At 45.8% G+C, this 13,011-nt stretch overlaps 1 protein-coding gene across 4 annotated transcripts in view; it reads right to left on the bottom strand.

Annotated features, from left to right (window-relative positions):
- Positions 1-10,743, bottom strand: part of HDAC1 (histone deacetylase 1) — a 35,608-nt gene extending 24,865 nt beyond the window's left edge. For all 4 annotated transcript variants that reach the window (XM_084963695.1, XM_084963693.1, XM_084963694.1 and 1 more), the window contains exons 1-2: positions 10,596-10,743; positions 556-668 (exon numbers count right to left, since the gene is read on the bottom strand). Coding sequence is in view for 1 of the 4 variants with exons in the window: in XM_013999116.3 (XP_013854570.3) it covers positions 556-668; positions 10,596-10,644 (162 nt within the window). In the remaining 3 variants the exon portion in view is untranslated. The remainder of the gene's footprint in view (positions 1-555; positions 669-10,595) is intronic.
- Between the last annotated feature and the right edge of the window lie 2,268 nt (positions 10,744-13,011).

Raw genomic sequence — 13,011 nt, 5'->3', positions numbered from 1 at the left:
CTGCACCACAAGGGAACTCCCCATTCAATTATTAAAACACTGCTCAGGAGTTCCTGCTGTGGCGCAACAGGTTCAGTGATGTCTCTGGAGCACCACCCCAGCCTAGCACAGTGGGTTAAAGGATCCAGCATTGCCACAGCTCAGCATAGGTCTCAATTGCAGCTAATCCCTGGCCAGGAACTCCATATGCCATGGGGTTGACAACAAAGAAGAAAGATACAATATATAAAATAAAATACTGCTCAGATATCACCTCTAGGAAACATTCCAAGGTTCCCTTCCTCCTTCAACCTTCATTATCTCGGCATCCTATACTTTTTAAAATTGTTGCACTTACACACTAAATTGTAGTACAATTTATTTGTGTACATGTTGGTCTCCAGCACTAGAGTGAGCTCCTTAAAAATAGAGAATCTCTATCATTTACAGTGTCTGCCACGTAACAGTCACTCAGCAGGTCTGATGTATGAGTCATTGAAAAAATGAGATAAGTAATGACATATGGGGAACCACAGCTGATAAAGTTAGGGAGGAGTGAAGCTCCCAGTAACTTACATAGATTTCCATTTTCCGGTAGAGACCATAGTTAAGGAGCAAATTGTGAGTCATGCGGATTCGGTGAGGCTTCATTGGGTGGCCTTGTCCATAATAGTAATTTCCAACATCCCCTGAAGAATAAAAGAGTGGCAGTTTTAGTGACACAATTAGAAATACACTCCCAGAAGAATCCATGAATTTTTAGAACAAACTGTCTTTCTGGTTCATTCTAGGCTACAAGATTCTCCCCCACCTCAAGGAAGAATAACTCCAAAAAACAAACAAAAAAACACACCAAAAAGCAAGCGACCCTGGTGAGATCGGCACCTAAGGCTAAGGATGTCAGTGTAGCCCAATTTTTCCCCCTGGAATCCACAGGCACTAGATAGCATGAGGGGGTCATTCCAAAAGGAAGAGCAGCCAGTGAGGTAACTCACCTCACCATATCTCCAAGGAATTCACTCCCACAACAGAAAAATAACCATCACTAAAAAGACAAAAAAAAAAAAAAAAAAGGAATTCCCATTGTGGCTCAGTGGGTTAAGAACCTGACTCATGTTCATGAGGATGCACGTTCAAATTCCTGGCCTCACTCAGTGGGTTAAGGATCCAGTGTTGCCATGAGCTGTGGTGTAGGTCACAGGCAGCTCGGATCTGGTGTTGCTGTGGCTTGTGGTATAGGCTGGCGGCTACAGCTCAGATTAGACTCCTAGCCTGGGAACTTCCATATGCTGCAGGTGCAGCCCTTAAAAAAAGACTGAAAAAAAAAAAAAGAAAGAAAGAAAGAAAGAAAAGAAAAAAAAAATAACCATCACTATGCAGAATAAGTCACAGTTCACCTCATGACACTTTATGGAGTCAAAGCACATTCCCATTCATTTTCTTACTGGATTCTCACAATAACCCTATAAAATAGTTAGGACAGGGAATATTATTCCATTCATAGATAAGAAGACTGTGCTCATCATCTCCTGCTTCATCTGTAGCAATAACCTTCTAATTGATCCCCTGCCTTCAATTCAAAACTATCTGCCACATTGTCACCAGTTATTTACATGCAGAAATTCCCCAGGCCAGGGATTGAACCTGTGCCACAACAGTACCAGAGCCACAGCAGTGACAATGCTGGATCCTTAACGCATTGAGCCACCAAAGAACTAGTCAAGGACATTCTTAATCTACTTTTCCTTAATCTACTTCCTACTACCACCACCCTGCCCCAATACACACATACACTCATTCTGCTCTAGACCTGAGCAAGCAAATCATGGCCCCTGGGCCAAATACAACCAGCTGCCTGTTTTTTGTAAATAAGATATTACTGGAACACAACCATGCCCATTGGTTTATATATTGTCTATTACTGCTTTCAGAGTCATTATGGCAGGGTTGAGTAGTTGAACAGTTACCACAGAGACCTACCATTATGGCACACAAAGCCTAAAATATTTACCATCTGGCCCTTCACAGAAAGTTTGCCAATCTCTGCTGTAAACACACTAGACTATTATCAGCATTCACCTTCACACCAAAGTATCCTTTGTTCAGATATTCCTTTGACCTGGAATGTCCTCCCCCCTCTCCTTTTTTAGGGCTGCATCCTAAAATAAAAGGCATAGGGGTTGAATATCTATAAGGAACACCGGATCCTTAACCCACTGGGTAAGGCCAGGGATTGAATGTGCACCCTCATGGATACTAGTCTGGGTTCTTAACCCACGGAGCCACAATGGGAACTCCTGTCCTCTTCTTCTTCTTCTTCTTCTTTTTTTTTTTTTTTTTTTTTTTTGTCTTTTTAGGGCCGCACCCTCAGCATATGGAGGTTCCCAGGCTAGGGGTCTAATTGGAGCTGCTACTGCCAGCCTACGCCACAGCCACTGCAACGCAGGATCCAAGCTGCATCTGCAACCTACACCACAGCTCACAGCAATGTCGGATCCTTAACCCACTGAGCAAGGCCAGGGATCGAACCCAAAACCTCATGGTTACTAGTTGGATTCGCTTCCGCTGCGCCATGAGGGGAACTGCTGTCCTTCCTTTTCTTTTCTTTTTTTTTTTTTTGGTCTTTTTGCCATTTCTTGGGCCGCTCCCACGGCATATGGAGGTTCCCAGGCTAGGGGTCTGAATGGAGCTGTAGCTGCCAGCCTACGCCAGAGCCACAGCAACGTGGGATCTGAGCCGTGTCTGCAACCTACACCACAGCTCACGGCAACGCCGGATCATTAACCCACTGAGCAAGGGCAGGGATAGAACCCGCAACCTCATGGTTCCTAGTCGGATTCGTTAACCACTGCACCACGATGGGAACTCCTGTCCTTCCTTTTCTGATGATCCTCACACTACAAAGCCCAGCTCAAGTGCTAAACACATTCCTAATCAGAATAAATGATCTTTTCCTCAAAATTCTGCATAAAGTACTTAATTTTGTTTTTTATCTGAATTATTTACATATCTATTTTGTATCCACAAGACCAGTGCTCCTTGAAGGCAAGGACAAATATGCCCTATATATCATAGAGGCTCAATAAAGACTCAAAGAATTGAAGAGAGACTCAGAGAACTTAATACGTTTGCTTAAGACCACACCGCTAATGAGTCATCTGGGAGTCATCCTTCTAACTCCAAATCCAGTATGCTAAAAGCTACATCAGGGAGTTCCCACTATGGCGCAGCAAGTTAAGGATCCAGCATTGTCTCTGTAGCAGCTTGGGTCACTGCCAAGGTGCAGTGGCCCAGCACAGTGGGTTAAGGATTCAGCATTGCTGCGGCTGTGGCAAAGGTTGCAGCTGCGGCTCAGATTCAATTCTTGGCCCTGATTTGATTCCTGGCCAGAGAATTTCCATATGCTGCACATGCAGCCAAAAAAAAAACAAAAAACAAAAAAACAAAACAGGTTTCCCAGGTATCTACTTTGGTTTGCACCTAATCCAGAGGGCTCTGTAAGTCTACCTGGTAGAAAGTTTCTAGAACAGTATTTCAAAACCGTGCGATCTTGCACACAAGATCTCTTCCAAAGATCTCTCCTTGGAAGTCCATTGGGATGAGACAGATCTTTCAACACCAGTAAAAAGAAAGGTCTTAACCTCTTAAGCACTGTGATTTGGAAGTGCTAGAATCAGGCTTCATTCCAGGGAGTAATGTACTGTGGGGAATGCCACTAACATCCAAGCTACACTCCAATTTTCTTTGGCATAGATGTGGCCTGGGATAATGGGAAACTTCTAAAGAACTGGATATTTAGGATCTCACCCTTTTCTCTTTTTTTTAATTTATTTTTTCCCCAAAACATATTTTTTTAGTTGAAGTATAGTGGATTTACAATGTTGTGTTAACTTCTGCTCTACAGAAAACTGATTTAGTTATACATACATACATATTCTTTTTTTTTTTTTTTTTTTTTTTTAAGGTCACACCCGCGGCATATGGAGGTTCCCAGGCTAGGGGTCAAATCAGAGCTATCGCTGCTGGCCTACACTAGGAGTCACATCTGTGACCTGCACCATGGCAATGCCAGATCCTTAACCCACTAAGCAAAGCCAGGGATGGAACCTGCCTCCTAACGGATACTAGTCAGATTCGTTAACCGCTGAGGACGGGAACTCCTATATTCTTTTTTTTAAAATATTCTTTTTTTTTTTTTTTTTTGTCTTTTGTCTCTCTTTTGTTGTTGCTATTTCTTGGGCCGCTCCCGCGGCATATGGAGGTTCCCAGGCTAGGGGCTGAATCGGAGCTGTAGCCACCGGCCCACGCCAGAGGCACAGCAACGCGGGATCCGAGCCGCGTCTGCAACCTACACCACAGCTCACGGCAACGCCGGATCGTTAACCCACTGAGCAAGGGCAGGGACCGAACCCGCAACCTCATGGTTCCTAGTCGGATTCGTTAACCACTGTGCCACGACGGGAACTCCCTTTTTAAAATATTCTTTTCTGGAGTTCCGTCATGGCACAGCAGAAACAAATCCCACTAGGAGCCGTGAGTTTGTGGGTTTGATCCCTGGCCTCGCTCAGTGGGTTAAGGATCCGGCATTGCCATGAGCTGTGGTGTAAGTCACAGACGCAGCTCAGATCTGGCGTTGCTGTGGCTGTGGTGTAGGCCAGCAGCAACAGCTCCGATTAGACTCCTAGCCTGGGAACCTCCATATGCCGAGGGTGTGGCCCTGAAAAGACAAAAGACAAAAAAATAATAAATAAATAAACAAAATATTCTCTTCCATTACGGTCTATCATAAGACTTTTTTTTTTTCTTTTTAGCGCCACACCTGTGGCATATGGAAGTTCCCAGGCTAGGGATCAAATTGAAGCTGCAGCTGGCCTACACCACAGCCACAGCAATGCCAGATCTGAGCCCCATCTTGTGACCTATGCCGCAGGAACACTGGATCCTTAACCCACTGAGCAATGCCAGGGATCAAACCCTCATCCTCACAGACACTGTGTCAAGTCCTTAACCTGCTAAGCCACCACAGGAACTCCTATCACACGGCATGAATACAGTTCTCTGTGCTACACAGTAGGACCTTGTTCTTTATTGCATTCTCTCTTTTTCTTTTTTTGGCCACTCTGCAGCATATGGAGTTCCCGGGCCAGGGATCAGATCTGAGCCCCAGTTGCAATCTATGCTGCAGCTGTGGCAATGCCAGATTCTTTAACCCACTGTGCCAAGCCAGAGATTGAACCTTCAGTGTCCTGCGGCACTGAGAGATACTGCCAATCCCTCTGCACCACAGAGGAAAGTCTCTCTTTTTAAATAAGCCTTATTTTTTATAACAATTTTATTTATTTATTTTTGTCTTTTGGGTTTTTTTTTTTGGCCACACCCAAGGCATGTCCCAGGCCAGGGATCAAACCCACAAGACAACATTAACCAGAGCCACAGCAGTGACAATGTCAGATCCTTAACCCACTGAGCCCCCAGGGAACTCTGGCCTTTCATCCTCTCCTCTTAGTCTTTGTGAGGCCTTTACTCTCAGCCAGAACCATAAGCCAGAGGACAGCATGTAGTGGCATCCAATAGGAAACCTTGTCCCATATATACACAGACTTTGAAATGCAATAGCAGGGAAGGCAGCAGACTGTTCCCAGGGCTCCTCAGAGAACCTTATCAGCCATGGGGACGGGTACAACAGGTTCTCAAGGCACGGCTATGACTTTCCAGATGCAGACTCAATTTGTGGCCAGTAAGGAGTCACATGGTCATTACTATGCTATACAAATGGATTCCTCCTTACCCATGTCTCTGGCATGGGCCTTGATCCCCAGCAACTCCCCTGCCTATCAACCCAGAATCCAGGCAAGGCTGAAGACTTGGGGAATGAAGATAACCTATCTAGAAAGCTAAGGGAGGGCCTGAGGGTGAGGCCCAAAGACATCAGGCTTTCCTTAACAATTTTTAATTGGGTTGCTGAGACTTTAAAAATCATCCTTGGAGTTCCTGTCATGGCACATCAGAAACAAATCTGACTAGGAACCATGAGGTTGCGGGTTCGACCCCTGGCCTCGCTCACTGGGTTAAGGATCCGGCGTTGCCATGAGCTGTGGTGTAGATGGCAGACCTGGTTCAGATCCCACATTGCTGTGGCTGTGGCATAGGCTGGCAGCTGTAGCTCTGATTGGAACCCTAGGCTGGGAACCTCCATATGCAGCAGGTGCTGCTCCAAAAAGACAAAAAAAAAAAAAAAGGGAAAGAAAGAAAAAGAAATTATCCTTTTAGATACCGATGGCTCTCCCCATCCACTAACCAGGATAAGGGAGGCCTACTGTGCTATGCCATTTTATGTAAGGAACTCGAACATCCTTTTGATATCTGTGGTGGGGTCCTGAAACTATCCACGCTCTTTTAAACTTTTAAAAAAACATTTAAAGAGCTTTCTGCACTGTTCTCATAGTTTTTTTAGTTTATAGGAGAGTGGCCTGAGGCCTGGAAAGGTAAAGTGACTTGCCTAATACTTCGAAGCTTCTGAATGGCGGAGCCAAATCTGAGTCCCAAACTAGTGACCTCACTGCAAAATTCACAAGTAGTTTCCCAAAAAGTAAGAAATCTCCTTTCTCTAAAGACTAAGGTCTTTATACTTTTTCTCTTTTTAAACTTAAAAGTATGGAGATCACAAACTGTGCAAACTGATATGGCTACAAAGTCACAGACTCCAGTCTCAAACGGGCAATCCTTTGGAATTATTTTCCTGGCTCCCTCTTTCTGAACAGCTGTCTCTTCAAGATTGCTACTCTACCAATGCCCTCTCCAACTCTCAGAAAAAAATATTCCCTCACCTCATCTCGAAAATTCCCTCCACTTTCTCCCTATCTTCTCCTCCCTATCTTTAAACTCTTCCTTGCTACTTACCCTCTCATCCCAAAAGGAACTTCAGCTTGGAAAGCTAGTGTCCCTATCTGTGCTCTGGTTTCCATTCCCTGGTCTTCTTAGGAAACTCCATCATTACTAGCCCCTCTCCCGAACATCTTTTTTTTTTTTTTTTTTTTTTCGTCTTTCTAGGGCTGCACCCAAGGTATATACAGAGGTTCCCAGGCTAGAGGTCGAATCTGAGCTGTAGCCGCTGGCCTACACCACAGCCACAGCAACACTAGATCCTTAACCCACTGAGTGAGGCCAGGGATCAAACCTGCACCCTTATGGATGCTAGTCAGATTCGTTTCCAATGAGCCACTATGGGAACTCCTCTCCCCAATATCTTCAATCTCTCTCCCTGTCTATTTTCCATACGAATTTGCATATACTCAACTCTTAGCCATTCTATCTCCCTCTTACCAACAACTCTCTCTCTCTGCCCCAACAGCTGCCTTTTAAAAAAGCTCAACCTGCAACAAGCACATGAAAAAATGCTCAATATCACTGATTATTAGAGAAATGCAAATCAAAACTACTACGAGATATACCTCACACCAGTCAGAATGGCCATCATTAATAAGTCCACAAACAACAAATGCTGGAGGGGGTGTGGAGAAAAGGGAACCCTCCTGCCCTGTTGGTGGGAGTGTAAACTGGCACAACCACTATGGAGAACAGTATAGAGGTACCTTAGAAAGCCATATGACCCAGCAATCCCACTCTTGGGCATATATCCGGACAAAACTTTCCTTGAAAAAGACACATGCATCCGTATGTGCATTGCAGCACTATTCACAATAGCCAAGACATGGAAACAACCTAAATGTCCACCAACGGATTATTGGATTAAGAAGATGTGGTATATATACACAATGGAATATTACTCAGCCATAAAAAAAGAACAAAATAATGCCATTTGCAGCAACATGGATGGAATGAGAGACTACCATACTGAGTGAAGTAAGTCAGAAAGAGAAAGACAAATACCATATGATATCACTTATATGTGTAATCTAATATACACACAAATGAACCTTTCCAAAGAAAAGAAAATCATGGACTTGGAGAATAGACCTGTGGTTGCCAAGGGGGAGGGGGAGGGAATAGGATGGATTAGGAGCTTGGGGTTAGTAGATGCAAACTATTGCTTTTGGAATGGATTAGCAATGAGATCCTGCTGTGTAGCACTGGGAACTATGTCTAGTCACTTATGATGGAGCAGGATAATGTGAGAAAAAAACAATGTATACGTGTATGTGTAACTGGGCCCCCATGCTGTACAGTAGGAAAAAAATTATATTGGGGAAATAACAGTAAAAAAAATTAAAAATAAAATAAATAAAGTATAAAGAAATAAATCAAAAATAAGTTAAAAAGTTCAACCTGGAGTTCCTGCGGTGGCACAGCAGGTTAAGACTCCAACTGTAGTGCCTCAGGTTGCTGCAAAGGTGGCAGGTTTGATTCTTGGCCTGGATAGCATTGCTGCAGCTTTGGCATAGGTCACAGCTGCAGCTCAAATTCAATCCCTGGCCTAGGAGCTGCCATATGCCAAGGATGTGGCCATAAAAAGAAAAAAATAAAATAATTTTAAAGTTCAACCTGATGCCTCCTCTTCACCAGTCCATTCATTATTCAATATACTGCAATTTAGTTTCAGTTCCAAACCCTACACAGGAAACAGCTCCTGCCAACACTTGGCCACTCCCTCCTTCTTCTGCCTATTGTAACCCAACACTTTCTGGTTCACTTACCTAACTCTGGTCATTATCTCTATATCTTTATTTATTTCATTAACAAGTATTTATTGAGAAGCTACTATGAGCTAGGCACTGTTTTGAGGGCTGAGCACACAAAGGTAGACATATTCCCTTTCCCTAAGGAGCTTACTATAAGAAGTTATGAACACGTAAATGAGCAATTCCAGTACACAGTGACAAGTGCTATGATGAGGGAATACAGAGTTTTTCTCAGTCCATTTTAGAATCCCACCCTGAACCTTCTCTTTTCACCCTGTAGAACTTCTTGAATGGGATATGAGGGTGACTGCATCCTCCTCTACAACTAAAATTATCACCTGTGTGTATGTATGTATGCTGACAATCACCAAAAATCTCTATCTTCTCATTTGTCTCCTAAGCTGCAGACGTGAATGGTCAACTGCCTGCTGGACACTTCTACTTGGATATCCCCCAGACAGCTCAACAAATATTTCTTTAAAAAACAAAACCCAGGAGTTCTCTTGTGGCATAGGGGGTTAAGGATTGAGGACTGTCACTGCAGTGGCTTGGGTTGCTGCTGTGGTGTGGGTTTGATCCCTAGCACAGGAACTTTCATATGCAGCAGGCACAGACCAAAAAGAAAAAAAAAGAAAAACAAAAAAGAAAAACAAAAACCAAAACCCCAAGTTATCAACTGATGGGGCCTTCCAGCATCAAATTGTCCAAAACCAGAAATTTAGGATCCTTGCTTTCCTCTTCCTCACTTCTCCATTCATGAATTTCTGTCTCAGAGTGATAGTTCTAAAGTATAAATTTAATGATGTCACTAACCTACATACAACTTCAATGACTCACAAGTGCCCTAAGAATAAAGTCCAACTTCCTTAGGGTAGTGCGCCCAGCCCTTCAAGATCTGACCCCCATTACTTTCTCCAGCCTCATCACTTGCAACCTTTTTTCTTACCCCTGCTCCCTACCTTCTAACACTGTGCCCCCAAATCTGTGTTTCTGCCATACTGTACCTATACCTGCTGTTTTTCAAAGGTGCTGTCCTCTCTCTTACTTCTCAATTTGCTATCATCTCTGCCCTTCCTGAGCCTGGCTAAAAACTCCTGTTCTTCAGGTCCTAACTGAGATGACACCTCCTTCCCTGACTCCTCGGGCAAGGTGGGTGCTTCTTCTCTGTGCTCCTAGAACACTTGGAGCTGTCCTTCCTCCCATCCTGATAGTGGAGAGCAAGTGTCTGTCATTGTCTATCTGCTTCTCCAGACTAAGAGGAAGATGGCAAGTGCTTTGATCATCCCATGGCCCCAGCCCCCGAACCGCTATCTAGAACAGAGGAAGCTGCTGCTCAAAAGATTTCTGTTCAACAAAAAAAGCCTGTTTTAACAGGTTGCATCCATCCCTTCCCAACCCCAGGGGTCCCAGTTTCCAGTAGCAACTGCAGGCCCCGCTGGGAGACAGGGGGAGAGGAGTTGGGGACCTCTAGGTGGTGAGCCCTGCAAGCCTCTCACCAGAACAGATGAGGAAGGAAAGAGACTGTGCGAGACCTTCGGATTCTCAGCAAGAGCATGTAACCCTGCAGCCTCCTCCATCAGATTCTGCCTCCCACCTCGGACATAGCCTCCCCTCTAGGAGGCCTCCTCAAACTCCACATCAGACCTCAGGATTCCCCACCAAGGTGACCTCACGCTTCCCCAGGAGACCCTCTCGGCCTCGACCCCCTCCCTCAGCCCCGACCTCCGTCCCCTCGGCCTCCCCCCTCAGGCTCCACCCCCTTTCCTCTTAGCCTCCTCCCTCAGCCTCGACCTTTTTTCAGCCTCCGCCCTCAGCCTCGACCTACTCTCAGCCTCAGCCTCCTTCTCTGTGCCTCCTCCCTCAGCCTTTCCCTAACGCCTCAGCCACCTCCCCTCGGATCTTCTCGGCTCCTTCTCCTGGATCCCGCCTGGCCCGGTCCTGCCCCGCCCCCGCCCCCGGCGCGAGGACTGTACTCACCGTCGTAGTAGTAACAGACTTTCCTCTTGGTGCCCTGAGTCTGCGCCATCTTGCTCGCCTCCTGTCCCTCCCGTCAGTCGGTCCGTCCGCCCTCCCGCCGGCGGCTCCGCTCAGCGTCCGACCAGCGGGCAGGGGGCGGGCCTTCAGTGCGCTCCGCCCGTCCCCGCCCGGGCTCACCTATAGCCGCGCAGCCCGGGCACCGCTCCAGCCAATCAGCGGCGCCGGGACGGCCCGGAACTCGGCGGGGGGCAAGGGCAGCCCGGCAAGGCCTCCGAGGGCCCCCTGGGCCTGTACCAAGGTCCGCGACAGGGGGGTGGGGCTGCCCCGGGACTGTACCACTTGTCCCGGGGGAAGAAAGCCGAGCTGCAAACTTCGCTGTCCCATTGGCGTTGGGAGCTCACTCGGAGGTCAGAGGCCAACTTTGGCATTTGACAGAGAATCAATGGAGGCCTACGGTGGGAAGTGACTTGCGTAAGGTCACTCAGCTAAGTTTGGAGGAGGAGAAATAAATTGACAAAGAACAGGAAACTGCTGTAGGCCAAGGGCTTTGCCATGGCTTTACCGACATTATCTCAGTGTCTCTCTTATGCCTCATGATGGCTTTAGAGGGGGGCTTTTTAATCCCCATTTTACAGATAAGGGTAATGAAGTTAAGAACTTCATGACCTCCTCAGAGTCACACAGTTAGTAGTCACATTCAATTTTCAACTGTAGGTTTTTGTTGTTCTTGTTAATTTTTTTGTTATGCCTACCATGGACCAGAGTGGCAGAACCCAGCCATTCTCACTCTAAAGCCTACCTTTCTGGTGCTGTCACCTAGAATGACTAAGGAGTGCCTTTAAACTTGGAGGAAATTAGGAGTTCCCATCGTGGTACAGTGGAAACGAATCTGACGAATCCATGAGGTTGCGGGTTTGATCCCTGGACCCGCTCAGCAGGTCAGGGATCCAGTGTTGTGGTGAGCTGTGGTGTAGGTCGCAGACACGGCTCAGATCTGGCATTGCTGTGGCTCTGGCATAGGCCAGTGGCTACAGCTCCGATTAGACCCCTAGCCTGGGAACCTCCATATGCTGCTGGTGTGGCCCTAAAAAGACAAAAAATAAAATAAATAAATAAATAAACTTGGAGGAAACCAATGGTCCCCTTATACTGGAGCAGAGTTCCTCATGGATAATTCTTTGTTGTCAGGTAATTCTGTGCACTGTTGGGTGCATCCTTGGCTTCTACTCATTAGATGCCAGTAGCACTCCTCCCCGAGCTGTGACAACAAAAAGTGTCATTGTAAAATGTCTCCAGTTCAAGAGGGGAGGGTACTCATGGTCCTATAGTCAATATGATATATTTTTATGCCTCTTTACAGTTTAAAGACTGTTTGGGTACTTGTGTTCCTTACTTGGGAATTGCATTTAGGCCATTAATTATAAAGCTAACAGGGCAATTCTCCTATACAAGCAGCAAAGGACCAGGAAATAAACCCTCTTTCCAGTTCTGTATTTCTCTTTCCTAACTAGGAAAGTTTCTGGGCCTCCATTTCCCTCTTAGTAAAATGGAGAGTGTGAGAATACAAAATTCACCTACTCTGGAGTTCCCGTCATGGTGCAGTGGAAATGAATCCAACTAGGAACAGTGAGGTTGCGGGTTTGATCCCTGGCCTTGCCCAAGTGGGTTGGGGATCTGGCATTGCTATGAGCTGTGGTGTAGGTTGCAGTCGTGGCTCAGATCTGGCATTGCTATGGCTGTGACATGGCCATAAGCTGTAGCTCCGATTGGACCCCTGGCCTGAGAACCTCCATTTGTGCGGGTGAGGCCCTGGAAGGAAAAAAAAAAATTCACCTACTCTGCCGCTGCAGCAGTGTCCAAAGGAGGAAGTGGGCGGGGATTAGATGAGGTCATGGGTGTGGCAGCATTTTATAAAATGCAAAACAGGAATCACACACTTCAAGATGCCTACAGAGGTCAGGCAGGTGGTATAAATGAGTGGGTTTAAATTATATTTATATTATTAATATTAGTTTGATTCAGGCACTTTGCTTATGTTTAAAATTGAATTCTTTTTCACTTTCATAAGGAAGTATGTCCTTCCCCCATCTTTCTTCAAGCACACTGCCATCTTCAGGAATCTTTCATTTTCTCACTTTTTAATGGAAATATGGGTGCAGAAAACCATTTCGTCTTCCTCTTTGTTACAAGAACAACAGCACAATCATGATGATAAATAGCCACTAACACTCAGTTTCTTTTTTTTCTTTTTTTGTCTTTTTAGGGCCGAACCCAAGGCATATGGAAGTTCCCCCTCTAGGAGATGAATCGGAGCTGCAGCCTACACCATAGCTACAGCAATGCAGGATCAGAGCTGCATCTGTGACCAAGACCACAGCTCACAGGAACACCGGATCCTTAACCTACTGAGCAAGGC

This window comes from Sus scrofa, chromosome 6 (genome assembly GCF_054392235.1).
Source record: "Sus scrofa isolate SSC_HxYL_T2T_F1_AM1 chromosome 6, Sscrofa_HxYL_maternal_Yorkshire_Landrace_v2.0, whole genome shotgun sequence".
NCBI lineage: Eukaryota > Metazoa > Chordata > Mammalia > Artiodactyla > Suidae > Sus > Sus scrofa.
Note: the sequence above shows the minus strand (reverse complement) of the source record. Positions and strands in the feature narration are given on the sequence as shown.